This window comes from Chanos chanos, chromosome 3 (genome assembly GCF_902362185.1).
Source record: "Chanos chanos chromosome 3, fChaCha1.1, whole genome shotgun sequence".
Classification (NCBI taxonomy): Eukaryota; Metazoa; Chordata; class Actinopteri; order Gonorynchiformes; family Chanidae; genus Chanos; species Chanos chanos.
In genome coordinates, this window is record NC_044497.1 from 51,260,509 (window position 1) to 51,288,475 (window position 27,967).

Genomic DNA, 27,967 nt, shown 5'->3' on the forward strand with positions numbered 1-27,967 from the left:
CAATTAAGAATTTCAACAAGTATTGTTCTCCATCTTGATAATATTTTTTTTTCTCTCTGCTTTGCCATATATGGGTCTTACCATACCAGACTGGAAGCTTATTCCGAGGGGAGAACTTTGAACCTTGAAGAACCTTCCAGACAGAAATATCAGATTTTTTTCATCAAGATTTTTTTGTTACAGCTTGAAAAACAGAATACAAAATGTTCAAAATAACCTTTGATAATATTTAATCATTAAATATTACTTGCATCCTGCTGCATAGAGATGAACATTGAAACAAAAGGGCAAGATACAGTACATTTTACACACAAGAGTTTCAGGTGATTGTTCTCCTAGAAGTCTCCGAAATAGAAATAATAAATAAAAATAAGTTTTAAAATCATTCAAAATGTTTCAAATTTGTTCTTGGAGCACATATTTTATGGCTAGATTAGAGCAAGGAAACTAATGGTGCTTCTATTTATAATGACCAAATTAAAATTTATTCTAATAGATGACACTTGGTCTTGTAGTAAAAGTAACTAACTAATTTTTATTTAATGTGCTGTTTTGAGCTTTCTTCTCTCTCTCTCTCTCACTCTCTCTCTCTCTTTCTCTCTCTCCCTCCCTCCCTCCCACTCCCATGTTTCTGTGATGTCTCTCTGTGTTTGGGCAGGTGGGTGTAAGATGTATGCATAATATATGTCTTTTTGTGTGCCTTTGTGGTCATTTTGTTTCAGAGTATATATAAATTAGTTTGCTTTTAACAAGACTCTGAGAATAACTGTAGAATAAAATAAAATGCCTCTGGGTTTAATTAACCTTTTTTATTATTAGGATTCATGTATTTTGTTTCACACAGCTATTTGGATAAAAATGGAAGCTGTACAGTCATTTTAATCAGGTTTAGTATTGATTTATGCCTTTGAATTTAAACTAAGAGAACCAGGGCACAGAGAGTTTTCAGAACTGAGTTGGTTTATTTACACCATGAACACATTCAGCTTTATGATGGGCATGATGGATAGTCTTTGCCTTTATGTTACCCTGCACCATGTATACATGACCGTGCACTCGGTAATAATAATAATAATAATAATAATAATAATAATAATAATAATAATAATAATGTTTGCCATATATCATGCATTTTTCCAACAAACCAACAAGAATATTTCACTGTGGACATGTTGAACAAGTCAACCATTAAGATCATGGTCAAAGTATTTGATACACAGAGAACAATCGGAATAAACTCCGGGTTCAGGTTTTGCAAAAATGACATTTAATTATTTTTTTGAATGCACTTTGAAAGTCTTTGTTGAAGTATGCGTATATGATGGGATTCAATAATGAATTCGAATACCCCAGCCAATTAATCACATCGTTCAGCCACACGGGCATTTCACAGGTTGGACAAAAGGGCATCACGAGCGCTTTGATAAAGAAAGGCAGCCAGCATAAGATAAAAGTGCCCATTATAATGCCAAGAGTTTTAACGGTTTTGCGTTCCCGTGCCAGTGCAAGTTTCCTCTTTGCTTCGGTGTTCTTTTCGTGTCTGTTTTCGAAGACGGGAACAGACTGTGGCGTGTTTGGTAGAGGAAGGTTGTTTCTGGAATTGCTGTGAACCTCAATGATCTCTAAAGATTCACCATCTTCTGTGTGCTTGATCGCGCCATTTATGCACGAAGTTGGTTTTGGTTCGACGCTGCTCTTCCAATTTTTACTCAGCTCCCCTTTTGTCTTCTTATTGAAGAGCACTGGTGACACTGTAAAACATTTCACGTTCTTTTTTTCTGTTTTTCGGACCGTTTTACGAATTCGAAACCTTGCCGCTTTGAATATGCGTCCATATAGCACCAGCATGAGAATAAGTGGTATATAAAAAGCGAAAAAAGTTGAGTAAATGGTATACCAGGGATCATGGCTTATCATACAAGCCTCAGGATTTGCCATGTCTTCTGCTTTACTCTTGGGTTGCGACTTCATGATCAGCATTGGTGGAATTGATATTGAAAAGCCCACCAGCCAAGTAACGCTGATCAATACAGCAGCGCGTTTGAGAGTCCTTTTTTTCATGTAGTCTATGGGATCAGTGATAGCCCAGTATCTATCCAAAGCTATTGCGCACAAGTGTAATATTGATGAGGTGCAACATAAAACATCTAAAGAGATAAAAATGTCACAAGTTACCTGTCCAAGTGTCCACTTGTCTAAAACTTGGTGAAGAGCCGCCATTGGCAACACAAGCACCGACACCATGAGATCCGTTATGGCCAGTGATCCGATAAGATAGTTCGCAACGTTCTGAAGTGATCTCTCCAAAGCAATCGCAGCCACTACGCACGCGTTTCCAAAGATGGCACATAGAATGAGCGTACCGAGAAGAAAAGATGTGAAAATTTGGTAACTTAGCGGCACTTTGACAAATGCTGTCACGTTATCATTTTGATTGTCTGTACCACCATTCTGAAATACAAATGATGTGTTATTTTTTTCTTCCATGTCTGTGAAACGCAGAGCTCATAAATCGCACAAACTTCTGTCACTGACAGTACCCCGTCCATAGGGCTCAATAAGAACACTAACTGACGTGATGCGACAGTGCAGGTTCATTTATATTACCGCGGTTAGTACGTCAGTTACTTACGTGGGTAACGTTTTTTTTTTCTTTATCCCTTGCGCCACTGAATGAGAATGAAATGGAGGAACTTTACATTATGTTAATCAAATTAACAGAACTTATTATTGTATGTTACTTTTAACGGTAGATTACTGTGCCACTTGTCTTCCACCTCATTATTTTAAACTGAATGAAAAGTGCAACTGCAGTGTATACATGCGTACTTAAACTAAACATCTCTTGAAACACAAGTACTGAATTTTTTCTAATATTGTGCAGTGAGATCAGAACTTAATTTGTAGATTTAAATAATGACATTATGAGCGACGATGTAGGCTATTGGCTTTTCCTACTGCCTCTCAGTACCGCGGTCAGCGGCGGGCATAGAGCAGAGTTTATTGCTACTGCCATCTGGCGTAGATTCCTAAATAGAACCCAAAAGTTCAAAATATCTGTGGATTTGCTTTAACTTCTGGAAACTATAGGACATGGGGAAGAATCTGTGCGCTATTATTTTTTAAGTTGTACGAAGTACTAAACGGTATGCAAGAGTGAGGGGACGACTGGTCTCTGTCGCAGAACATCCATCTTTGACTAAAAACTGTGAAGACTGTCCACGAAGCCCCGAACACGGTATTGCTTATTACACCACAGTATACATTCCGCAAAATATCAGCCGTGTTCATTACCCCATGAAGGTATAGAGATCCTATTTTTACCGACGTTGTTTCTCAGCTCATTGTGTGTGGTTCTGTGGCAGATCCTACAAGTCACGAGCGACACCCACAGAGGAGGCGTGGTGTGTTTACTTAGTTCGATATGAGCACAATGCGGCCGCCGTAGTGCAGTGAACAGCTACATGGTGTAGCAGTCGGCAGTGTATTTAGCTTAGCTGTCGTTACCAAAGACTTGTTGGCAGTGACGTTGTTTTTAGCTAGTTAGCTATCTAGCTACCAGACTTTCTATATCCAAAAAGGACATTGGCACCTATTATGGCATCCTTCAATGCAGTAGGTGTAGAGTAGTTACTTTCTGTTTGTTATTTTTCTCTCTCACAACATTAGCCTACTCGCTGTAATCAAATTTACTTTTTCATTTACTGACATTGAAAACTTCAACTAGCTGACTATCCGCTTAAATATCTCACCCTACTGTTCTGTGACATGTTTATCGTAACATTGTAATATGATATTGCTTCTCGAGATAAACGATTTAGAGTTACTTCTGTTTATTGTCTGTGGTTTAAATTTTCACGTATGGGCACAATGAAGAGACACCGCAAATTTATTTGTTTACTGTGCTGTTAACCCAGTCCACGGCTAGACTTGTAAGGTATTAACGGAGAGGGGTTCCCAGTTCGTGTTTTGCTTAAATAAAAATAAACGGGTCGCAGATACAAATGAATATATATCCACTTAGCCTCCACTTTTAAGTTTGTTTTTGTGTGTGTGTGTGGGAGGGGTGTATGTGTGTGTATGGGCATTTGAGAAGTAAGAGGAAGGTTATTAAGTTATAACACAAACACTTCCTCTAGGGGCGACAGTCCTACATAATGCAGTACGTCCTGTTAGTTGTAAACTGCATGTTACTCTTTCACTTCGACCTCACCTCAAATTTAATACACACAGCTTGGGATGTCGGGCCCCGTGGAGATTCGAGAAGAACCAACAACTCTGCGCTGCAGGAAATGCCGCAAATGCCTCATAGACTCAACCAGCCTTCTTTCGGTGGGTGACTAGTCTACAGATAAAAACAGCTCAACCCCATTGCTATGTTTTTCATCAAGAGCGTTGTCTTGTCATGAATTCCATCAGATTATGATGAGGGGAAAAAAAAAAGTTTTGTTTGCTGGTGGTCTTGCACCAGCAAGTTATGGAAGAAAATGCACATAGTGGTGCACCTCTGTTTTGGAGAAAGTAGTGGAATTGTGGTAAGGCAAGGTAACAAGACTAAAGATTCAGTATTATTTGATTTCAGATAATGAATTCAGGACAGGCTGCTGCCATGTGTAGTGTGTGGCATGTCAATGTGGATTCACTGCCTGACTGGATTCTAACAGCAGTAGATCAGGTAAGGGCATTTGTATCGCTAAAGGGTAAAATCTATGAAGAAAAATAACCAAATCACTTATAAACTTGTTGAAGGACTCAAGTGAAAAACGTGCTAAAAATGTGATTATGTAATATACAACTGGGACAGTAGGTGTTACTAATTGGTAAAAACTGGTCATTTTTCCTATAGGTCCACTGGACCGCTGGGAAACTAAATTGTCAGTATTGTGGAGCTCGCCTTGGGGGCTTCAATTTCCTTAACTGCTCAAAATGTCCGTGTGGACACGATACAGCTGTTCACCTGAGTAAAAGCCGTGTTGATGAGGACTTCAGAAACTCGGTCCACTTGGCTCAACCAGTTAGGCTGAGAGGACATCTGGACAGGTTAAAATCGTATGAGCTGGAGGATCAACAGAGGGAACCGATGGGAGCAGACATCAGTGAGGATTTCAGTGTTGACTCACCACTGGTCACCAGCTTACACCACACAGACGAAGATCTCGAAGTGGGATCCAGACAGTTGCCCCAAACAGAGGCGCTCATTCTGCCCGGACCTTCTCTCCTTACCAGTTTTTCCCAGGCCTGCCCCACTGAGGCAGAGGAAAGGTCGGGCGGACGGGCGTCACCTGTGAGGTATACTGACCCAGACTCTGGAGAGCAGAGAGGATCTGAGATGCCGGGGCCACCGGAGTCAGTGGGAGAAGAGGAGCGTTTGGAGCCGCCTGCTGGTGATCTGCAGAGAAGAGAAGATGAACCTGTAGATTTTCTGTCCCACGGGACGAGAGCCTCTGTGGAGAGCAGTGTGGAGCTGGAGGACAACGCTGTCAGAGCGGTGGAGGAGTCTACCTTCACCTCAGACCAAAGACCTCTTACGAAGAGGGAGAGAAACCGTCTGAAGAGCCAGCGTCGGAAACAGAGAAAAAGGGAACGGTGGATTCAAAGACAGCTGGAGGAGAGTGAAGAGGTGAGTTATCAAAGCAGTGATAATGGGTTCAGTTAACCGCATACCCCAGTGCAAACGGTCCTATGAGGTACAAAGGTACAAAAAGTCTTACGAGGTGTCTGAACTGTGTGTATAATGAAACGAAAAAAGAACACGTGCGTCCTTATATACACCACGAAAGGTAAAGGTAAACAGCCAACGGTCAGAGATCAAAGAATCCGTGTGATGTGAAGCAATTGTGACTTATTTTGATTGGCTGTCAAAGAGATTCAGTTTCAAATCATCATATTTATTCTGATCATCATAAACATTTATTTGTGTCCTCATCTAATAACCTGGTAAACGAGCTGTGCGTCAAAATGTATTCTTTTTCTAAACATTCGTGTCTCAGTTAATAAGTAGGGCACGCTGTTCCTCTGTGTCTGTTACTGGGACACAGATAGTTTAAGTACAGATATGCGTCTTGCTTGGCATATCAGACTGCTGAACAAACAACAGCTATTTCTATTGGTTGCCCTACTTGGACTTTGCCGTAGAGTTACTCTAGTGTTTTGAGATTGTTTTTAGTGTGAATTGCCAGAGTTAAGAAGCGGTTGAGTATGTCTGTGATGAGTTGGAGACAGTGGATGCTTTGACGAGACACTTCGAAGAGACATTTAGTCAGGCATTAAAAATCTCGGTGGAAGGCTGACATTATTCTGGAGAAGAAGGGTCACAAACCCTTATGTTGGGTTGCTGGAGGAGTCCTGATTGCATGAGTACAGATGTCTCAGAGGTTGGTAAAAAGGTTGTTTGTAAGTAGTTTATAAGGCTTTTCAGACTGGCATGTTAATTCTAACCCCCGACCCCCCTGCCAAAATAAACCAATGTTAGATGTTCTTAGTAGACCAGCTTTACTTCAATCTCCACTATTGCTTGCTTGAACACTGCTACAAGAAGGGAAAGTGAGAATGTTTATTTTGTTTTTAAAAAAAACCCTCAAATTCATTTTCTTTTTTTTTTCTTCTTTTTTTTTACATGTCTGGTGCAACTCATTTTGATATTACTATAGCGCTTTTCCTCATCACAGAGCGCAGAGGCATGTCAGTGGAATTATGGAATAAAGCAATTTGAAAAAAAATCCGTTAGTTCTAGTTGCAGGGGTGCAATAATGAATTTTGACTCAGGGTCATTTTCTGAATGGCCACTGACACACTTGAGGAAATCTGCCAGTTGTTCACCACAGCAGACATAGCATGAAAATCCTGAATTCCTAACTGTTTTTGTTTGTCTCTCCTCAGGGCGTGAAGTGGAGTATGACGTGCAGTGAGGATGAGGAGAAAGAAGGGTACACCTGCGCAGTGTGTCTGGATGTCTATTTCAGACCCTACATGTGTAACCCCTGTAGCCACGTGTTCTGTGAGCCCTGCCTGCGTACCCTGGCCAAGAACCGGCCCGGAAACACCCCCTGCCCCCTCTGCAGAACCATCATATCGCAAGTGCTCTTTCAGAATGGTCAGTTGCCCAGAAATAATTTTCTCTGTGTGAAATGACTTTCTTTTTTTTCTTTTTTTTCCACGAATGTTCACTGTGTCTCTGTCCGGTTTAGATACTGTCAATCTGGTTTATTATCATTTTAACAAACAATGCATTTGATATCAACGGTCAGTTTTTTTTTCCTTTTTAACAGTCATTGTATTAATACATTTAAAATATTTTAAGCCTCTTCATATCAACCCTTACTTTCCTTTGCAAAACTCTTTATTATTGTTTTTTGCCCTCAAATCCTTTTATTTACAACTTGTACTTTTGTTCCTTGTTTTAGAGCTTAACCAGGAAACTAGGACTTATTTTCCAAAGGAATATCTCTCCCGAAAGCAGAGCTACCAGAGTATAAACTATGCCAAATGGCCTCTACCCAGCTGTCCGAAGCGCTTCCGGATTTTTTGGGGTCGGTAACCGTCACCTAGTTCCATTATCAATTTAAATCTGTTTTTGCATGTAGTGATCTGTCTTTCACGTTATTGGTTTGTTGTCTTTCGCAGGCTACCAGCGACACGATATCCCCGCTAGACGATGGCACTTTGCTCACACGGCATTCGGGTTCGATAATCTAGATCTGTTGGATATGTGGGGCTGGCCTTTTGAAAGTAATCTGGTCATCATCTCCATTTATTCTGTGCATTGGCTCCTGGCTTCCTTTGTCTTCTGCTGCTTTTGCTATTTTTTCTTCTGCTGACGTGAAATCCTCGGGATTAAAATAAAGGGGGGGGGAAAGCATTTAAACGGACTGGGTGACACAGACGGGGACAGGGGTCTTGCCTTTGTGCCTTATCTAACTCAGTGAAACTGAAAGTTTGTTTGGTCTCGCAGGTTTTTAAGGAAACGGTGGCTATGTAGCATTAGAATACAAGGAACCAAATCCCAGACAGAATCAATTGTCATATGTTTTTACACTGTATGTTTTACCTGGATTGGTTGGTTGGCTTGTCATTGAATTAATCGAATCTTTCTGTGATGTTTTTGACCGGAAATGTTTTTGCTTTAGTCTTGTCTCTCACTGTGGCACTTTTGTTGAAATATTAAAATTTACAGACCTCCTCTAGAATAGGAGGCAACTCTTTTAGCTATATGGAAATCAGATATACAGTAGATATATATATATAAAAGAAGTCTGTACACCCTTATTAATCTTGGATTTTGTTAATTTAAAAACTGAAATGAAGACAAGTTATGCCAGACCCTTTTTTTTTTTACCTTTAATAAGATGCTGAAACAAATAATATTTGAGTGAAAAATTAAAGGATGACTTTTAGGAAAACTGATCAAACATAAAAAAAAAAAAAATATCAATGCCTTAGTTGCAAAAGTGTGCCACCCTTTAACCCTGTGGTTAGAGCTTTATCAATGTAGCAATTTTACCCCCGTTTTCGTTTATGGGTCGAGTTAGTTGTGCGTTTCGGATAACTGTCATATTGAAGGATTGAATTCTTCTTTAATCTCAGTTTTCCGGCAGAAGGCGGTAGGTTTTGGAGCTCGTAACATATTGCGAAGGGCCACTCACTGCCGTACATTTCTACGGCTACTTCAGATTAACCCTCTGTGCTTTGGTGTCTTCTTTTCGCCCTCTTGTAAGCTTTGGAGGGACGTCTTGATCTTTGCAAAATCCATGTGGTACCATGCTTCCTCCGCTCTCTCACTGATGATCCTCACGACATTACACGATATGCCGAATGCCTCTGGAAGATTTTGGTCTGTCTCCTCTGATCTGTACCTTTCAAGAATGAGATCTCAAAGGAGCTTTTGATTATGTCTTTATAGACCATGATTATTCCAGCACTACTCAACTAAGAAACATTCAGGGAAATCCTTTGGGAACAGCTGATTTTATTTAGGGCAAATCACAGTCTTTTTCAGTTCATGTCATGATGAGTTCAGATTACCTTTAAGTGATTAAAGGTAAGTGATTTGCAAAGTGTGAGTGCTTTGATAAGAAAACAGTTACAACACCCATTGCCAATGGTGTGCACACTGGTGTGCAACTACAGCGTACAGGATTTTTTATTTTTAGTTTATGTTATTTTGCTTAAATGTCATTTTTTTTGTTGTTTTTCACTGAAATATTGTTTGTTTCGGGATCTTATTAAAGGTGAAAAAGATCTGGTGTGATTTTACTTGTTTTTAGTCTTTACATCAATAAAATCTGAAATTTCAGTAAAGCTGCGTAGAATTTTGCTGTCGCCTGTACATACCACAATATTAGTATACCTCTTTTTGTAAAAATAAATCAATTTTTTAAAAAAAGGAAAAAAGGGGCTTTTTTTGGTCCTCAGCCGTGAGAGCCTGGGGCTACCACCTGGCAATAAAAGGCAGAATAGAACTGTTGTGAAAATATATGACTGGTTGGTTGCATTACTTTCCCCACCCAATCAGTGCGATTGTAGAAGCCACATCAGTCACGTAGCAACTGGGTATCCTTACCTTTCAAGGTTAGATGCCTTCGGAGGACTATGCATTAAATTGCTACAGTACTTTGTATACTGACTCGATGTGTGTTTATAATACAGTGATTTTGTTCGATTTTCTATTTTCTTGGGATATTACGAACGATGATATTATCGGGACGTGTGAATAAAGGGTATTGTTTCACATCCTGTGGCATAGTGTTGCATTGACGAATGGTTACATCTGACAAGTGATTGCGCTTCTCACGTGAAGGCACAGCGGCGGAGCTTTGAGCAGCACTTGGCCCTCTACAGGGGTGAAGGTGACTCGATTTGCCGTTCAGGAGATACAGAGAAAGAGACAAGAACGCTTCTCCAACTCCCTCTCACAGTGAACGTCGGCAGCAGCGGGAATTGAACAAAAAGGACAGTTGTTGGACGTTACAAAGAGTGGGCGAAAAGAATAGATTTTCCTTTTGTGAGGGTTTTAATCGTGGATGCGTATGCATGTGTTCTGCACCGAATGGGCGAAAGAACCGCCCCAGATCCGCAGGAAACATTTTTCAAATCGGTAAAGCTTCACAGAGGGACCCGGAACGCCGAGAAAGCACCGAGAGCACACGCAAGGCTCAGCGCGCGGTAGAAGACTGCAGAATGGTGGGTTTGGTGTAGTTCATTTCATTTACGCTGATAAGTGTTCTGTCACCGCAATAGTAAGGCTGTGCCTCTCAACGCACGCAGCTCTCCAGCAAGCGGTGGCAGGTGCGCTATTTTAGTAACAATAACAGAATCAGTGAGGCTCCCTTAAGACTGCCAAATACAGAGAGCTAGTACTGCAGATTTTTAGTGTATTGTTTATTTACTTTCTGGAAAAAAGAAAGAAATATAGAATGAAAAGATTATATAGACTGGTTTCTCGTGCTTACGATTTGACATGGTGTCTGGTCACTTTCACCTAGCAATTTTTCTGAGAATCCAGTATTGTGTTTGTGTACATGTAATAACCTATATAATAACAGCAACAACAACAACAGTAATAATAATAATAATAATAATAACAATAATAGGGTTACAAAATGAGTGCATTTGTTTAGTAACCATTTGTTTATTACGATTGCTCAAATCAAGCACCAAAGGCGTAATGTTTTCTTGTGGTTGTCCTACCATTGTCACATCTTTATGCTCAAGTAAGCATGGTCACTGAAAGACGGATATACTCTTCCCATATCATTCTATTTACATTCCTCTCACACACATAAACGACCGAAAGACTCAGGGAGGATTTGTCTTCCTCAGACTGTCCAGGAGTTCAATACTCTGGTGGCGCTGTATCGTGAGCAGGTCATCTCCATTGGGGAGATATCTGTGGACTGCCCGTCTTTAAGGGGTGCGATGCACAAGACTCGAGTCAGAGGATGCTCTGTGGCACAGGCTGCTTATCAGAGTCTCTCTGTTATTTCTGGGTAAGGCTACGCGTGACCGTGTGAGAAACTGTATGTGTGTGTTTTGTACGACTGCAATGCAGACTTCAGTCTTCTAAGTAACGTGCAACAGACTGTATGTTAAATCGCTGACGGTGTTAAGCTTTGTTTCTAACTCCTCTCGTTTAGTAGACCCCTGCTATCCCAGATAACTGGTGCAGATAACTGATAACTTGCGCTCTCTCTCTCTCTCTCTCTCTGTCTCTCTCTCTATACATGTTTGTGTCTATAGTCCAGAGGATGGAGAGATCCACCCTGAGATCTGCAGGCTTTTCATCCAGCTGCAGTGCTGTCTGGAGATGTACATCACCGAGATGCTCAAATCTATGTGTTTGCTAGGTGTGCTGCAGCTCCACAGGAAAGGTGCAGTACTATATGACACCAGCAGGGGGCAACAGAGTTTTGAAAAGTAACAGCTATATTTAGACCTCTGAGGAATTTTTGACCTCAATTTTAGAACGATAATCTCTCCTCCAGCCCCGAGGGTCGGTGTTGTACCCGTTTTAGAATGAGTTGAAAACATTATACATTCCTGCCGGAGCCGTCTTAATTCATTCTCCGCAGACTACAAATTAAGTGTTTTAGCGCACGACGTGCTTATAAACCTCTTATCAAATCCATCATCTTTAACAGGAAGGCTTTTAGCAGATTAGCTGTACCGTCTTCCACCTGTGTTTAAAAGGCCACTGAGATTAGTGTCTGATGTAGCAATTTGATCATAAGGACTTAACCCCAAATTAAAGATTTCATGGTGCAGGTGTTTTAAGAATCGTTCATGGCTTGAGCTTTACTGAACACATAATACATCAGTATGTTAAATAGTGTGGCTTCTGTGCTTCTGTGACTTCAGAGACAGTTTACATGATGCCATGTGTGTGTGTCTGTGTGTGTGTGAGTGGGAGCTGATGAAGAAAGAGTGGCTCAAACAGGTAAGGCTGAGGTGAAAAGTCAGGACTGTGTGAACGAAACACAAACGTATATCGAACACACTGGCTGTATGTTTGACAGCTGTCTGTAACTGTTGCAGGAACGGAACCTTGCCCTGAACCAAATGTGGACTGTCGGGTAGATGAAAGCTCAGATGTCCCTATTCTGGAGGACAGGTCATCTTCACCAGTGGATTTTCCACAGGATGCCTCGCTGGTGTGTACGGACATTGAGAATATAGAAAGGTATTATCAGTTTTAACGATAATTTGAACTCATCTTCAAATATTGTGTATTATTCGAAGCTAGCACTCTGCTGCTAGAATAAAGCACACTGTGTGTTTGATGTTGTGAAAATATGTACACATATGTCCACATCTCCAGTATCATAACTCAAGACATATGTTTGGTCATCCAGTTACTTAATGCATATGTTATGAAAGAGACATTATTTTCCTCAACCAATTATTTCTTTTTATTAGTGATATTCGAGAAATGAGGAATCTACTTAGCAAACTCAGGGACACTATGCCTTTACCGCTGAAGAACCAAGGTGTGTTTATTTGTTATATATTCTTTAAGATGTGGTGTGTGCGTGTGCGTGTGTGTGTGTGCATGTGTGTGTGTGCGTGCGTGCATGCCCGTATTTGTGTGCTCTTGTTTGGACCCACAGGCAGATTTTCATCTGATTTTTCCATTAAAAAAAAAAAAAACAGTTAAGCGGCCTCAAGTCTTGCGTCTGTGTGCATGTGTGTGTATGTATTTACAGATGATAGCAGTCTTCTTAATCTCACTCCTTACCCATTGGTGAGACAGAGGAAGAGGCGGTTCTCTGGACTTTGCTGCCTGGTTTCTGGATAATCCTCCTGCAACGTAAACATATCAGCTGTGTGTCTATGCGTCTCGCTGGCCTAACTCATCTCTAGTGTCTACCAGTAAAGATTGCACTCAGGTATCTGTGAGTGCACTATGTACACACTACGCAAAATTCTATATATGTAATTCTATGTAATCCCTTATTACACTACTGCCAAAAACAAAGAGGATCTTCGCTTTATTGACATTGTGGTCCATTCCTTATAATTTGTTGTGATCTTCATATAGTTCTGTAAAAAAAAAAAGAAAGAAAAACTTTAATGTTTATAACAATTAGAGAATTTCATCTGCTTTTGTTTTCTGCTCCATTGGCATCATTGAGCGGATATGTTCTCAATAAGAATGATCACACAGGGTCTGTATTGGTACATGTCATTTGTTTTTGTTTTTGTTTTTGTTTTTGTTTTTCCTGCAAATTTTGGTCACTGTGCAATGCTTCTTATTTAGTCTTCCATGAAATCGGTAAATGCTTTCAAATTCTATTTTCTTTTTTTGGGGGGCATCTTGATTGCTCTGTACAAAAGCCACTGCTCTGTCATTCTAAAGAGTATAACAGTTTTAAAAATAAAAAAAGTAATATGTATGAAAAGATATATGTAAATAATGACCACATCCAAAGCATCCATATCGTTGACTCATCTTTTTTTGTCTGGTCTAAAGTAATCGATTTATGATGTCTCTGTATAAAGCAAACAGCATGTGTATTGCATATAGAATGAAGTGTTTCAGTCTGCTTAGAGTGGTAAACCATTAACATAATGTATAGTTCATTTTGTAATGTTAATAAACTTTTGTAGAAAAAAAGGCTTGGCATTTGTGGAATGTGTCCTCAGGCAGAAAATTGCTTGAAGTAGATCGCTCCTGATTTACTCTAATCTTCAGATTATTCTGCAGCGTGTAAATGCAGTAATTCACCTTTAAACCATCGTATACTCTATGTTTACGGTTAGCATATACAGAACTAATCGTTTAACTGCTTGCGGGAATTTTATGATATGGTTCATCCACAAATATCTTCCATAAAGACTCGTGGGAAAAGAGAGGGATCAAGGATCAAAGTGTGTCTAGAGGGCGAGCACGGAGATGCTTTCCAGCTGCTTGGAGTTACTGGAAGAGGGCTGGAGGAGAGGTTGCGTAAGTGAAGTGAAATAACGACGGGGCAAACTCTGTAAAGGAGGGATGTTCAGATGATACAAAAGCTCAGTGCACAACCATTCTGCACTGACTCTCGTGTTGTGCAGTCTAAGACACAGGGAGTTCATTTTCTTCCATTAAGAAATGCTGGAGCATTCTTATCTTACCGTGTCAGTTCCAGGGATCTGAGGTCACTTCAAACATAACTACGCGAATAAAGGGTTTTTGTTTTTTAACCTCTGTATTCAGGAGCAGAAGTTCTTGATCTTCTGTTGCAAGTTAAGAGTATTGTTTGGTAAGTTACTTTTTATGATTTTAATGGCATTTGTCTTTCTGTCTGAAAACAAATTACATTTAATTAGCAGATCATTATTTGGTTGATTGTTGTGTCCCATTGCGGTCTTTTTTAGATGCATTAGCATATTTTACGCATTGAGAACATTGTGAGTTGCGTAGTATCTGAAAGGAATTGCCTGAATGTCAACACATTGCAGGTGTGGCTAATCGTCTAAAATCAAGTGGTTGGAATACCAACATATCATAACAGATTTATTTGTGCAAACATCACTGTACTAAATGTGATGTTTTTCCGTTGCAACAGCGTACTTTTGGTGATTTTGCATTCTTTGTTTGCATTCAAAACATTCCTCTGTTCTTCAGGGTCTCACCCTAAACGCTGGGCTCAACAGAGTTCACCTCTCACTATGGATCAGAACGCTGCTCTTCTCACTCTCTTCTCCATCATGGGCTCACTGACATCAACCATGGCCTGCTTCTGTGATCACTATCCATGGAGTCAGTGGTCTGTTTGCACCAAGACCTGTAACTACGGAACCCAAAGTCGCAGAAGGTCATCTTTATTTAACTGAATCAGTTTTATTTTGGTATTCCTACTAAAAGTGTTCCTCCAAATTAGACCGTAATTATGAATGGAGCACGCTCATTTTTGTTCTTAATGAAAGGCAACGTTGATCATTATTATTGACTGTTATTATGTATTTTGCAGGGCCATTCGCTATGATGAACATTATCATAAAAATAATTGTGCAATGCTGTGTAACACGTATGAAAGCAGGGCATGTAACGTTGAGGCATGCCCCATTCACTGCCTACTGTCTGACTATGGACCCTGGTCTGAGTGCTCCCCATGTGCCAAAAAACAGGTGTGTGGACTCATAAACACACACACACACACACACACACACACACACACACACACACACACAGAATAAGCTTTTGTTGTGTTAATTGCACTCTTTGTCTTTAGTTCAGGACTAGATCTGTCCTGAGGCCAGCTCAGTTTGGGGGGGAAGATTGTCCTCAAACTCTGATGGAGGACAGGCCTTGCCACCCTAAGAAGGAATGCAGGATTGAACCAGTCAACTGTGGGGACATGTTCACATGTGACAGTGGTACTACATCACCTCTTGTTATTACATTTTAACCCTCAGCTCATTACACACACACACACACACACACACACACAACATGCATATGCACACACGCACAAGCACAAGCACACACATATACACACACACACACGCACGCACACACACACGTATACTCACAGACATGTATACAAACAAGTTCGAGTTCAAGTTCCACACATGTTCACACAAGTACATGCACACATGCACACACACGTGCACACACAACATCTTAAAGGTCACGGTCAGAATAAAACATGCACACCTAAACGTTTGACACAGTTGTATATAGATCAGGTCATTCTACTGAAAGCTCTGCTTCTGTCCGTCTGTCTCTTTCAGGAAGATGCATCAAACGCAGCCTTGTGTGCAATGCACAGAACGACTGTGGGGACAACTCTGATGAACAGAACTGTGGGAAGCTCAGTAAAGCATGTCATACTGATAGGGTCTATGAGTTCCTCCCTGGAGCACAGCTGATGGGAAATGGGTGAGCATTGTCAACTGGATAAAGCTTAACCAAAAACCGGTATGAATTTTTACAAAACACACTGTGTGACGGCTTTTTATTATTTATGTGCACCTCAGCTCTAAACCGAAGGATATGTGTGTGCGTACGCATGTATAGCGGAGCTTCCTAAAGTTAAAGTTTCGAGGCTGTAATCAGTTGAAGTGTACCGTTTACTTCAGATTTGACGTATTGGCGGAAGCAATGAAGGGCACAGTTCTGGACAACTCCTTCATGGGTCAATACTGTAATTTGACCCGGGGCAAAGTGAACAGAAAGTTCTACAGACTCCCAGCCAACATCGAGAGCTATGATTTTAAAGTAAGCATCTTCAAACGCAGGTTAATAAATCAAGTCTGTTCCGCTTTTCTCTCTCATAATAGCAGCAGCAGCAGCAGCATAAAGACACTCACCAGAAATGCACTGGCTTGTATACAAAGCTTACGCAATGAGTTATGTATGAGATGAGTTTCCACAGGAAGTACAAAATTTGACGATGTGTTTCTGTGCTTTTCCTGATAGAGTTTCGTTCTTTCATAACAGGTGGAAAACCTTGAGGACTTCAAACAGGAAAGCATGCCAGTCAAAACTGACCCAATTGAACTGGCGTCTGAGGTATCATATACAGGATCAGGATCAATGTCAAGCGGACGGGACATCTTCATCCCTATATTCTTCTATCTTGGCCGAAGTCGATGGTCAACAAATTCAAATTCCTTCAAGAGCACAGCAAAGGCATCACAGCAAAAGGCAAAACACTCATCTGCTCATAAAACTCTCAGAGCGTGTTATCAGACCAAGCCTAAAGACATAAACTCATGCTTTGTTTACTGAAAGAATCGTTCTCTAAGAAAAACGAAAGACAGTCATTCGTGTTTTCATTCTGCTCTGGTTCAGATTTTTCATTGTATTTACTCTTATTCACTTTTTGCAGGACTCGAAATTTTTCAGGGTACATCAAGTTGTGGCAACATCCACCTTTAAGACAAAAGATTCTGACCTCTACTTGTCCGACACTTTTCTCAAATTCCTCAACAACTTACCTCTGGAGTACAACTATGCCCTCTACAGGCAGATTTTTCAAGAGTTTGGAACCCATTATTTTGCCTCTGGCACCTTGGGGGGTATTTATGACCTGATCTACCAGTTTGATAAAGAGGAGCTTAAAACCTCTGGTAAGAGAGAAAAGTTCAGTTTCTAAGGGAAAACAAGAAAACAGTTATTCTCACTGCTGTCCGTGGACTGCTCCTCAAAGAAACCATGTGGGATAATCAGGATAACTCTACCTCTTATTGTTTACTCTGAATTCTGCAGGTCTTACAAATGAGGAAGTCAAGAACTGCATCAATAAGGAATCCAGTATCTTTGCATTAGTGTACTGGTCAAGTTCAAAGGTCAACAGATGTGGCACTAACACGATGACTGAGAAGTATGAAGGTGATTTTTGTCTCTCAGCTTCAACCTGATTTTCAGTTATTGCTTTTCTTCATTCGTAAAAGGGAGACGTTTGGTCTCTGAATCCTTAAATCTTCTCCTTTTCCTCCCCAGGGTCCTTCCTAAAGTCATCTGAAAAGTCGATCTCTAAGGTGAGGGGTGGAAGGTCTCAATTTGCAGCCGCGCTGGCCTGGGAGAAGAAAGGCGCATCTCCAGACAGCACTGTATACAAAGACTGGGTCAAATCCACTCTAGACAACCCCACAGTTGTAGAATATGAGGTCAGAACGTTTTTTCCTCTCTTTTTTCTTTTTCTTTCTTTTTTTTTGCAGATATAATCTTAATTGTTTTGTGTAGATTGAAAGAGACTTGTTGTGACGTCGCGTCTTGTGTCGGTCAGCTTTTGCCCATAGTGAATCTGGTTCGAGGGTTCCCCTGTGCCGTGACCAAGAGGATGCACATGGAGAGGGCGTTCACAGAGTACCTAGGGGCCTTTGACCCCTGCAAGTGTGCGCCCTGTCCAAACAATGCCCGACCTGTGCTTTCAGGCACAGAGTGTATGTGTGTGTGCCAAACTGGGACATATGGATCCAACTGTGAGAAACGAGCCAAAGATTACACCTCAGGTACCAGTGTACCCAGTTTCAGAGTAATCTCTAACCAGACCTACATTAACATACACCTGATCTTGGGCAGGGGGGTGGGGGCAACGATACATGGGCGCACATGCATTTAAACTTCTAAGGCAATTATATGACTCCATATGCAAATGTAGTAACAAGGTTATAATGTCTATTATCCAGTTATTAAAGTTAAATATTGATGGAACAGCTAAATCTCTCCATTCATTGTGCCGTCATTCCTAAATTTAGCCTCCTACTTCTGGATCATTGTACCAATGCAGTCGTCGTGGTAATCTGCAGCGTCTTCACGTCTTTAATCTCTCTCTCTCTCTCTCTCTTTCTGTGCTGATATTCTCGTGTGTCTTCCTCCTTCAGAGGTGGTGGACGGGCGCTGGAGCTGCTGGACGGCATGGACTCCCTGTGATTCTTCGATGAAGACACATCGCACACGTGCCTGCAACAACCCAGAGCCCATAAACGGAGGGAAACCATGTCAGGGACCAGACAAACAAGAGAAGGAATGCTTCATCTCCATTTTCCAACAGTAAGTTTACAACAGGGTCTCTTGTGCGTTTTTCGAGGGCGCTTGTGGGTTTATCGAACCGCGTGTGTGCCAAAGCTTGATCTATTTTTTTTCTTTTTTCTCCACAGGCAGAACGTGTGTATCAACGATGACGATTTTGAGAAAGAGAAAGAACTGGTAACCTTACCACCTGGAACACCTGGTTGTGTGAGACCCAAACCTCCATCCAGCAGCCGCTTAAGGGTGAGAGTCCTTTGAGAAATGACGTTTCCGAACAGCTTAATCCTAACAGTTTTATTTGATACCTCGATCGCACAACCGGTTTTGCAGCAGCTGATCTGTCTTTACATCCGCTGTTGTAGATCAACAAATTTCAGTACGCAGTGGGCGAACACGACGAATTCCTGTGCTTCACTGGTTTTGAACTGGAAGGATATCAGCTGATACACTGTAAGGAAGACGGCACATGGGAAGAGCCCAAAGGGAAATGCATCAGTGAGTCATAGACCAGGTTACCAAGAAGAGTGAATAGGAGTAAAAATTTTTTTGGGGGGGAGGCGTAATAAATGAACAGTTTATTTCCTCCATATAGCTGTTTCATTGATTTGCCTCCATTTATTTAACGGAGACACTGTATTATGTTAAGTCGCATTATAATGCATGTATGTGTGTGTGTGTGTGTGCATGTTTATAGATGTGTTTGTGTGTGTGTGTGTGTGTGTTTCTCATGTGAAGAATAATATATTGGGTGTGTTATAACATGTTTGTTTTTTTTATTTTATTTTTTTTATAAAGAAAAGTCATGTTTTCTCTTCCCTACCCTCAGAGAGGGTCTGTTCAGGGCCAGCAATTCCTACAGGCCTGAGCATGTATCCTGTGAAGGATGAATACAGGATTGGAGACACCATAATGCTGAGCTGTGATGCTAAAGGCATGAGCCTGTCTGGACCACGGTACTACACGTGTAAAAAAAGCCTGAGCTGGGAGCCGCCGATCGCTGAAGACTTGCACTGCCAGCCTGGTACTGTCATCAGCAGAAAGTGTCACCATGTCAATGTGACCTTGTAAAATCACATCAGGGGATGACAGATTAAAATGTGCCAATTTAGATTTCGTTGTTGTACTTCCAGGTGGCACAAAGTGTGTTGTTTTTATTTTGCTTTATTTGTGTGTGTGTGTGTGTGTGTGTGTGTGTTTGTGCTCTGAATTGATGTCTTAAACCAGCGATTTGAATGCATCAGTTGTGGCTTTCTGAAATGTTTGTAGACGAACCCTTTGTGCCGGACAGCAGCTGTAAAAAAGGGGAGAGACGAGATGGATCCAAGTGCGTCTGTATACCACAAGAAGAGTGCAGGTGAGGACTCATCGTTTAAACGGTTCTCCACGTTGTTCACTATTTTACCGTCGCGCGATACCAGACATGTTACATCAAGGATCCTGGTACAATCTTCATTTTGCAGGTGTAATTATGTAACGATGAATTTTTCGAGGGTGAGATGTTTCGGTGGAGTTTGCCAAGCTACAGGCTCATGCTGAAAGATAACAAAATTCCGCAGCCTCTAAGTTTAGTTTCACCATTTCTTCTGGACATTACACACTGCCACACAAAAGTGACACTACAGCAATCGCTTGCCTCCCAAACTTGTAAAACGACACAACACACCGTACAGGATCCATGTCATTATATCTTTGCACTCAGTATTTTGAATCACTTGTGTGTGTGTGTGTCTTTTTTGTGTGTTCAATGCAGTTCATACGCAGAGGAGTTTTGCATTTTTGATGCTGAAAAAGGCACCTCAAAAATGATGTCCTACTGTGCCTTTCATGCTGGGCGTTGCCATGGTGATAAGCTCCACTTCATGAACGAAGGCCCTTGCACAGGTGATGAAGACGCTTTAGAATGGGCCAAGTTCAGAGCAAATTTAACGGACAGCAGTGCAGTCCAAGAACCCTGTGGTGAAGACACCTGTTACGAGTGGGAAAGTTGCTCAGGTATGTCTGCTACCCAACACATAGCCAAAGAAAAATGTCATATTCTTTTAAGAACATGATTAAACAAAAAAAAAAGAAAATGTATAACCTCACAGGTCTTTGCCTTATCCCCTCAGGTTCTAAGACATGTGAATGCAAATTTCCTCGAGACTGTGCCAAAGATGGAGAACACATGTACTGTCTGCATATGCTGAAAACCAAGAACAAACGGAGTATGAATTTGTGTTTCATGGCCACTATGAAGTGTAGAAAGATGGAGTTTGAACTTCTTCATGAGGGCCCATGTGAGAGTTCCTGATTGTGCATAATCTCAGTAACATGTAAAGCAGTGTCTTTAAACAAAAGTAATAACCATCACAACTATTCCATTCTGAAATATCTTAACCTTTCCAAATTTATTGGATTTGTGTGATTTGCAAATATGTTTTGTGGTTATATCAACTGTAAATTGTTTGTTTTGTATGAATAAAATATAGACCATCTTTATGTCTAAAAACTGAAGCACTGGTATTTCTTTCATTTCTAGTCACCATGTGATTAAATAAAAGCTTTATGAATCAATGTATCCCACATGAACTTCAGAAGAAAAAGAATAATAATAAGAAGATTGTGCTTCTGAACCTCCAGTTAAACTAGTGTTATTACAAATCAAATCTCACCTTGTCAAAATGCACAACGAGTAATACTTTTTATGGCAAAATGTTCTTCTTTAAAAAAACCCTTTTTATTATATATCATTTCGGACAAATCATGCACTATGTAAAAAATAATTAGGATAAAACATTATATCTCCTATAGACAGTCTACACCCAGCACACATTTTAAATGCTACAGCAATTAGCACCATAAAAATGACTTGTCTAATTCTATACATTCAGTTTCTGTACATTATTCTAATGGTCCCTCAATTCGAGTTTTTTTTTTTTTTTTATGACTGACAGCCTCCTATGTTGACCACTGTAATCTTCTCGCCGCTGCACCTCCAAGCCCCTGCCTCGCATTCCGTCATCGTCGTAGCGACACCATCCTCTCCCAGGGAGACACACAGGTGGCTGGAGTCATCAGGGCATTCCTCTGGCTCCTTACATTCACACTTCAGTCCTAGCAATGCAGAGAAGATGTAAGCAAAGGGAATGTAACCTCCATGACGGTTAAACGTATATTTAACCGTGAACGCATGAACCTCGCCGGGACAGCAAAGAACATTACCTTCGCATTTCTCCCACGACTGGCAGTCTTGACAGGAAGTCAGCTTTCGCTCTGGCCACTCGCATACACTGTCTTGGAGCAACTTGAACTTTTGGCCCAGGCACTGAAGGGCCCCCAGCTGGCAAACGCCCATTCTTCGTACCCTACCCGTATGGAGGGAGGCACACAGCTCCAGGGACGGTCTGGTAAAGCGAGAAAAGCAGCAAACGTAACGCAAACAATTATGACTCTGTGCTTTCTGAGTATATTAATATTTATATATTAATTCAAGTGGTCGACAGCTTACTTGCACTCGTATGGCACTTTACAGACACATCGACCCTTCCCGAGTTTTTCCCATGGTTTGCAGTCCAGCTGGGGTACTTGGGTGGATTGTACTTTGGCTGGTAAAACACAATGGCTTACAACTAAGTACATAACATATCCATATTTCAAATAAATGACTTTAGGCTGTACTTTCTCAACTGTGTGAGACGGGTGAAAACATATTTAGTCTGTTTCATATTTATAAAAAGAAAAAAAACCCTGAACACTAACTGCATCTGAGAAGTTTTTTTTTTTGTTTTTTTTTAACTGACAATTTACTTTTTATTTTCACCTGGAAGACTCCATTTAATCCAAATGCTTTGTATAGAAAAACATACAAAAGAGAGAGGACATTTACCCATGCACTTAACATTCTCTGGAGATGGAGACCAGTTCAGGGAAGAACTACACCTGACCTCCTCCGGCCCCTCTATCTGCATGTCATTAGGACAAGACAGGGCGAGTCCCTCTCCAATCTGATAAGACTGTTTCAAGGGCGTCCCTGCAACGTTACTCTGGAGGTGGGGCGCACTGCACATTGTTCCTGGAACAAACAATGAACACGTAAAGAAGAGACTTAAAACATACAGTTTAGCCAGAGTATCCCCTTAACCTGATTCCTAAATCGATGATTTCCCCAGCAAGGTCACCAGTATTAAATGAACATTAAAAGTGCACACAGGAGTCCACAAAGACTCATTTTTACACTCTGTGTTATTTAAACGTTAGTTAATTTGCTGTTTCAATATGTTTTTTTTTTGTATCTGGAGGGGTTTATAAGGGGGCGTATGTGGTGCTGTTTTTATTGAGCTTAACAGATGAAATCTTAGTTTAGTATCTCTTGCCTTAAGCCAAACTGTTGAAGGGGGCTGGGATGAGATATACATCTATAGGATGAACTGTGGTCCTGTTAGAACTTACTCCTGCATTCCTGCTGTCCTTTTCTCCAGCTCAGGTCCTCTGCACATTCAGCTATGGCATCACCAATGATGTGATATCCCTCCACACAGGAGTATTCAATCTTACTGCCCACTGGATAAAGGTCTCTAGGACTCTATACACAATAAAGATCATGAAGCAGATTTTTTTAACAGTTCAAACGGTTTCTTTCTGTTTTAAAGAAAATCTCTTTTTTCCCCACTTAAAATGAATGTCACTCATTCTTGGCACTTGCAAAAACACAACTCACCCGAACAAAAGCATTTCTCACGGGAGGTGGGGCCTGACATGATTTCGCAGGAGTCAATGAAGGATCAAAGCAGTGTGGCTCCATGAATCTATGACGTTATTTTAATTAGTGGATTTAATCTCATATTCCTTCAGCTATATATCTTTATCATAATCCTATCCTCAGAACGGTCAGCGCCTCACCGTAAATGCTCCAAGTCTGGATCCTCACAAGACTTTTGCTCTGTGGACAGCCCCACGCAATACTTTCCTCCGTTTCTCGGAGGGGGATTGGTGCACGTGCGAGTCCTTGACTTTCGACCTTGCAAACAGGCTCCCCAGCTTGACCAACAGGTCCAGCCCCCATGGGTTACACCTACGAGAGCACAAACCATGAAGAATTCATCTACATGCTATCTATAATATGGCTAGAACAACTGAGCAATAAATAGCTTGAAAAACAAAAGTCACTGGTCCATCATCTGCTGCAGTAGAGGCAGGAGAACAAGGGACGGAAAGCGGAACAACTTTTTCCTACAAATGTTAAGAATTTGCTGGACGTTTTTCAGCTGTCGTCTTTAAACAAATGACTAAGAGCTGCCCTGTGCAAATGACTATGTTAAGAGGCCAAGCGTTCTGGCTGTACCTGGCTGTCCTCCAATCACGTGGCCGTACTGGCACGCGTTGCCGCTCGTGTCCGGTTTGCACACGCAGGTGCAGGTGCCCTCCCTTAGTTCCGGCTCTCCGTTATTGTGGCATGGCCGACAGTGGCAGGGATCCTCCTCGTCCAGATAGTCCTCAATCGCCCTCTTCAGGTGGAGCTTCTTCAGTCCGGCACATGACACCTCCTTCACCAGCTCATACAAAGGCCTCAGCTAGAGAAATACCAGCATAAATGGACACCGCACTTGCATAAAACTGTAAACCAGCAACAGGGAGGGCTTCAAAAGCAACAGAACAAGAAAAACAAATTATTACGAAAGCGCACCTTCTGTTTGATTGGCTGAGGGAAGTCCTTCACAGACTCCGCCCATTTGGAATACATCTGGCCGTTACCTTCAGGGTTCTCCAGGTCCAGATAGCCCAGACCAACAAGAGTGGGTTGTCCACCAATAACTATGGTCTTCACTGGCATTTTCTGGTGACTGTATGCTGTCAACCAATGATGGTTTGAAAGCGGCATCACAATTACATTTTGAGAGAATATATAGTTTGGAATGCACTCTTCTTCTTTTTTTTCAAATATACATCTTTTTTCAAATATACATCTTTTGATTTAAACTGAGCTCTGGGAACTGAAAGCGATGTTATACTGGATTTAAAAAAAAACCAAACAAATCAACACGCTCACAATTGAAATCCTTCAGCGTCTTCAGAATTTTCTCACAAGTTGTTTTTCTCTTCTTATAGAACAGGCGTCTCTTCACACGCGTGACGCATTTGTGATAGTCGATATCAGTTTGGCCTACATTGGAAAGAAATGAAAAAGAAAGCAGCAATATGAAATCCGCAAGCAAGAGGTACATTTATAATACCTTAAACCAAACACGAGCAAAGAATCATACATGATGATGAATAACAACACATACTCATCTCTTTCATGGAGCTGGAGTCGAATTCCAGCAGGAGCTGGTACTGTCCTCCCAGGGAGCCCTCCGCCATGTAATGTGTGCCGTACCTCAGCAAGAGTGAGCGGTAAGCGGCAGCGTCGTAAGTGTTGGGAAGAGCAGACAGAGCCTTCCAGAACTCCTCAGTCAAACTGAGATACTCAGGAGCAGTGTTCTGGAACTGGGCCACCTCTACTTCGTTCTTAATGATCAACAGGTGATAGGCCTGAAAATCAATGAGCAAAATCTCAGGTCATCTGTCTGTCTGTTTCTTTTTTTTTTATTACAGAATTACACATATTCATTTAATTTCAGCATTATTCTGTATTGATAGTGTTCGGACCTTTGAGTTATAGTTGGATCTGGGGCTTATTCAGAACTTGAAGGCGCAAGGCATACGTCGGAAAGAAACCTGATCTAAGTTATACGCTCTGGAGTAGAATGCGTAGCTCACCTTGGTTTTGTCAAGCGTTTTGTGAAATGTACGGTGATTGTGGCCTCCTCTGATCTTCTGCCTGTGTTCCTCATGTTTCATATAGGACCATGAGCTGTTGTAGAACTCATCTGTGAAGTCACTCTCAACGCCAACCTGAACACAGTCCAAAGAGATGTTAGTGCATCTGAGAACACAGTCGAACAAAATACAGGATTTTGCTATCATGAAACCCCTGGCTTGACTTTGGGATTGCCAGTGTGGAGGCGTTACTCACCTGGAAGGTATATCTGAGGAGATTCTGAGGGAGTCTGTAGAAAGATCTGTGGTCTCCACTGAAGACATTCCTGCACTGGCCTCCAAAGCTGTATGTGTTTATAACACCAGCTCTAAGATCTCCCGTCAATATATCCACCCTGCAGGTCATCAGGTAAAATGTGTCAAAGTCCAGGCACAACATTTTTCACCAGGACAATATTATTTCAACTCAGGAAACATGAGATAGTAGTGTGAGAAATTTTTCTCATTTTAGTAGGAAATTTTCTAAAACCCAAATTAATACTTTATAGTGGCAACATACCTCTGTGGTATGTGTAGTATATGTTAGTATGGAGCGTGCCTTACCCTTTTCCCGTGAGGTCAGAGTTTGGTGGAGTCTTTTGTCTGTCACAGACGATGGCGCTGCTGGACTCGTCACAGCCGAATTCATCAGAGCCATCCTCACAATCCTGATCCCCGTTACACACCAGTGACTGACTGACACAATGACCTGAGACACACACACACACACACACACGCACGCACACACATATACACACACACAAAATCAGTGATTGTACATTAGCACAAACAATGATGTGGCATAGCAGAGCCAAGTGTACACCTGAAAGACATATACTGATCTGAAAACACTGGACTGTCTATGCTTGATATGCTTTACATTTGTCTCACTCTCATAATCCCAATACAGAGCAAGTACCTGAAGTACAGCGGAACCGATTTCCACAGCCTGATTCCAGGGGACACTTTTTCTTGGGAACACATGCTTGTCTTTCAACGGGTTGCCCAGTGCAGGGAATCCCACCAAACTGTGGGAAGGTTTGCGGTGAGCGCGCCCGGACCTAAGATGAAGCAATGTACAAACACCCGGTGTTTACGTGGATGAATAGCACTTTTCTCTTCAATGTCTAAACATTTAAAAAGAGAACTCAAAATCCGATACGATCTAGTTTATTTCCTTTTTTTCTTTCCAACCTGCGTCTTGGTGCAGCCGTCACAGTCAGACCAGGGTCCGAAGGGCCCCCATCTACAGTTCACTGGCTGTTCACAACTGTCAATAACAACAAAGACCAGTATTCCATAAACACATCAAGAGATACTGCCACAACAATGTTCTCAACATTACAAAAAATGCATTTCATATCAAATTCATATTACTAATGAGCAAGAGATAACAACCGCAACAACAGTTTAAACCAGTAAAGTCTACAATAAGGCGTAGATAGCCTATATATGTTTGCAATGCAGAGAAGATTATTCATGAGCGGCACAGCCATGGGTGCCTTGAATGGAGCCATTACAGGCCACTTACCGAACGTGTAACACAGCAGTGAACAGAACTAAAAGGCAGGAATCGGCTAATATTATGTGGACCTGAGGACAGAGCGCAACAATACACACACGCCGTCATTCTTTACAAACCTTTTCCACAAATAATGACAACACATTGCCATGACTACCAACGACCAATCACGTTTACATTCAGTACCTGTTTACGCTTACTACTACTTGCTTGTTGTGTTTAGTGATCGTTTATTGAATGTCAGTGATTTTTGAAATCATCATGAGCAATGGTGTGTCTGTTTTTTTTTTAAATATATATATATATATTTAGTACAAATACTCAGCCCAGTTAAATACAAAATGAGATGTGAAAAAGTTTTATAGTATATGACATAGGCTGTTATGGATATGTTTAAGGCAGAGCTATTCAGAGTTCATGTGAACTTACCTTCATGGTGTGTGCCAGACGGAGTCAGAGATTAGGACAAGACCCAGTTCATATAGCATGCAGAGTGGATTGTGCAAGGCAAGAATTCCCCCGACACTGGAAATTCCTCAGTGCAGAAACACTTTTTTTATTGCCTTCAGGCGAGCGGTGCTGCCCTGTTTTCTCGCAGAGCTGACTGTTTTTATGTGCGATTTCTTTGGCACAACTGCATTTTATTTATTTATTATCCAGTTTGCACTGTTCTCTCGAGACGAGACTTCCAGTAAAAGTAATACTCATATGTTCTGTTTGTCTCAAAAAAAAAAAAAATCGCCTGACTGGCAATAAAAGAAAGTCATTATGAAATAACGTTCTGATTTGAGAGCACATGAACACAGCTCACCCTGGATCAGTTGCAAAATGTTTGTTTTTGAGAGATTGCGAATGCACAATCCCTGAGTGAGTTTCCAAGGGTCACTTCCCCAGCACGTTTACCAAAAAGCAGTAAACACATTTACATATCTACGCACATAAGGACACCTAAGCAAGAGAGAATCTCAAATTTACTGTGAAATACATTGGCGGTATGGAGCTGTTGTGCTCCCATTGGTCAAGAAGGTGCGGTTTAGATCAATAACTATCTATAACTCTGACATGTACTTGGATATCATAGCTACTAGCCTGGATTCTTCTCCTCTGGAAGTGGAGTGGATATTCCATATTTGAAATTCGGATCTTATTTTGGATCTTCTGTATTTGAAACAGATGTGGTTAATGAACATCTCAGTCTCTAGATTTGAACCCCACTG

At 41.2% G+C, this 27,967-nt stretch overlaps 5 protein-coding genes across 5 annotated transcripts; 3 read left to right on the plus strand and 2 right to left on the minus strand.

Annotated features, from left to right (window-relative positions):
• Window positions 1-1,245: 1,245 nt before the first annotated feature.
• On the minus strand, window positions 1,246-2,487 carry htr1ab (5-hydroxytryptamine (serotonin) receptor 1A b). The gene has a single exon (XM_030768028.1). The coding sequence runs from the start codon at window positions 2,485-2,487 to the stop codon at window positions 1,246-1,248; it is 1,242 nt and encodes a 413-aa protein (XP_030623888.1).
• A 996-nt stretch (window positions 2,488-3,483) lies between these two features.
• Window positions 3,484-7,817, plus strand: rnf180b (ring finger protein 180b). The gene is made up of 7 exons (XM_030768029.1): window positions 3,484-3,615; window positions 4,234-4,332; window positions 4,583-4,675; window positions 4,847-5,620; window positions 6,880-7,093; window positions 7,404-7,529; window positions 7,624-7,817. Exons 1-7 carry the CDS (start codon window positions 3,598-3,600, stop codon window positions 7,815-7,817), a joined length of 1,518 nt encoding a protein of 505 aa, XP_030623889.1. The 5' UTR covers window positions 3,484-3,597.
• A 2,212-nt stretch (window positions 7,818-10,029) lies between these two features.
• rgs7bpb (regulator of G protein signaling 7 binding protein b) lies at window positions 10,030-12,790 on the plus strand. Its single transcript, XM_030769142.1, has 6 exons — window positions 10,030-10,179; window positions 10,819-10,985; window positions 11,236-11,366; window positions 12,031-12,175; window positions 12,412-12,482; window positions 12,699-12,790. The coding sequence occupies exons 1-6, from the start codon at window positions 10,030-10,032 to the stop codon at window positions 12,788-12,790; spliced, it is 756 nt and encodes a 251-aa protein (XP_030625002.1).
• Window positions 12,791-14,586: 1,796 nt separating this feature from the next.
• c6.2 (complement component 6, duplicate 2) lies at window positions 14,587-20,947 on the plus strand. The gene is made up of 17 exons (XM_030769139.1): window positions 14,587-14,789; window positions 14,946-15,102; window positions 15,207-15,351; window positions 15,709-15,856; window positions 16,057-16,195; window positions 16,418-16,624; window positions 16,809-17,049; window positions 17,189-17,311; window positions 17,423-17,589; window positions 17,709-17,934; window positions 18,307-18,475; window positions 18,583-18,697; window positions 18,817-18,949; window positions 19,281-19,475; window positions 19,721-19,808; window positions 20,205-20,446; window positions 20,563-20,947. The coding sequence occupies exons 1-17, from the start codon at window positions 14,644-14,646 to the stop codon at window positions 20,742-20,744; spliced, it is 2,823 nt and encodes a 940-aa protein (XP_030624999.1). The 5' UTR covers window positions 14,587-14,643; the 3' UTR covers window positions 20,745-20,947.
• On the minus strand, window positions 20,820-27,493 carry c7b (complement component 7b). Its single transcript, XM_030769141.1, has 18 exons — window positions 27,180-27,493; window positions 26,760-26,821; window positions 26,423-26,498; window positions 26,148-26,289; window positions 25,793-25,937; window positions 25,446-25,584; window positions 25,190-25,324; window positions 24,718-24,961; window positions 24,480-24,593; window positions 24,117-24,280; window positions 23,775-24,003; window positions 23,333-23,504; window positions 23,151-23,238; window positions 22,883-23,015; window positions 22,320-22,505; window positions 21,942-22,038; window positions 21,656-21,837; window positions 20,820-21,547 (listed from the first exon to the last, which is right to left on the minus strand). Exons 1-18 carry the CDS (start codon window positions 27,183-27,185, stop codon window positions 21,375-21,377), a joined length of 2,487 nt encoding a protein of 828 aa, XP_030625001.1. The 5' UTR covers window positions 27,186-27,493; the 3' UTR covers window positions 20,820-21,374.
• Window positions 27,494-27,967: the final 474 nt, after the last annotated feature.

Coding starts and splice junctions, on each gene's coding strand:
- htr1ab (XM_030768028.1), bottom strand. CDS start 2,487: ATGGAAGAAAAAAATAACACATCATTTGTATTTCAGAATGGTGGTACA.
- rnf180b (XM_030768029.1), top strand. Junction 4,676..4,846: donor TTCTAACAGCAGTAGATCAG/GTAAGGGCATTT, acceptor TTTTTCCTATAG/GTCCACTGGACCGCTGGGAA. Junction 5,621..6,879: donor AGCTGGAGGAGAGTGAAGAG/GTGAGTTATCAA, acceptor GTCTCTCCTCAG/GGCGTGAAGTGGAGTATGAC.
- rgs7bpb (XM_030769142.1), top strand. CDS start 10,030: ATGTGTTCTGCACCGAATGGGCGAAAGAACCGCCCCAGATCCGCAGGA. Junction 10,180..10,818: donor CGGTAGAAGACTGCAGAATG/GTGGGTTTGGTG, acceptor TGTCTTCCTCAG/ACTGTCCAGGAGTTCAATAC. Junction 12,176..12,411: donor GACATTGAGAATATAGAAAG/GTATTATCAGTT, acceptor TCTTTTTATTAG/TGATATTCGAGAAATGAGGA.
- c6.2 (XM_030769139.1), top strand. CDS start 14,644: ATGGATCAGAACGCTGCTCTTCTCACTCTCTTCTCCATCATGGGCTCA. Junction 17,590..17,708: donor CCACAGTTGTAGAATATGAG/GTCAGAACGTTT, acceptor TGTGTCGGTCAG/CTTTTGCCCATAGTGAATCT. Junction 19,476..19,720: donor AGACTTGCACTGCCAGCCTG/GTACTGTCATCA, acceptor AAATGTTTGTAG/ACGAACCCTTTGTGCCGGAC.
- c7b (XM_030769141.1), bottom strand. Junction 24,594..24,717: donor CAGCTCCATGAAAGAGATGA/GTATGTGTTGTT, acceptor TTTCCAATGTAG/GCCAAACTGATATCGACTAT. Junction 22,039..22,319: donor AGAGAATGTTAAGTGCATGG/GTAAATGTCCTC, acceptor GTGTTTTACCAG/CCAAAGTACAATCCACCCAA.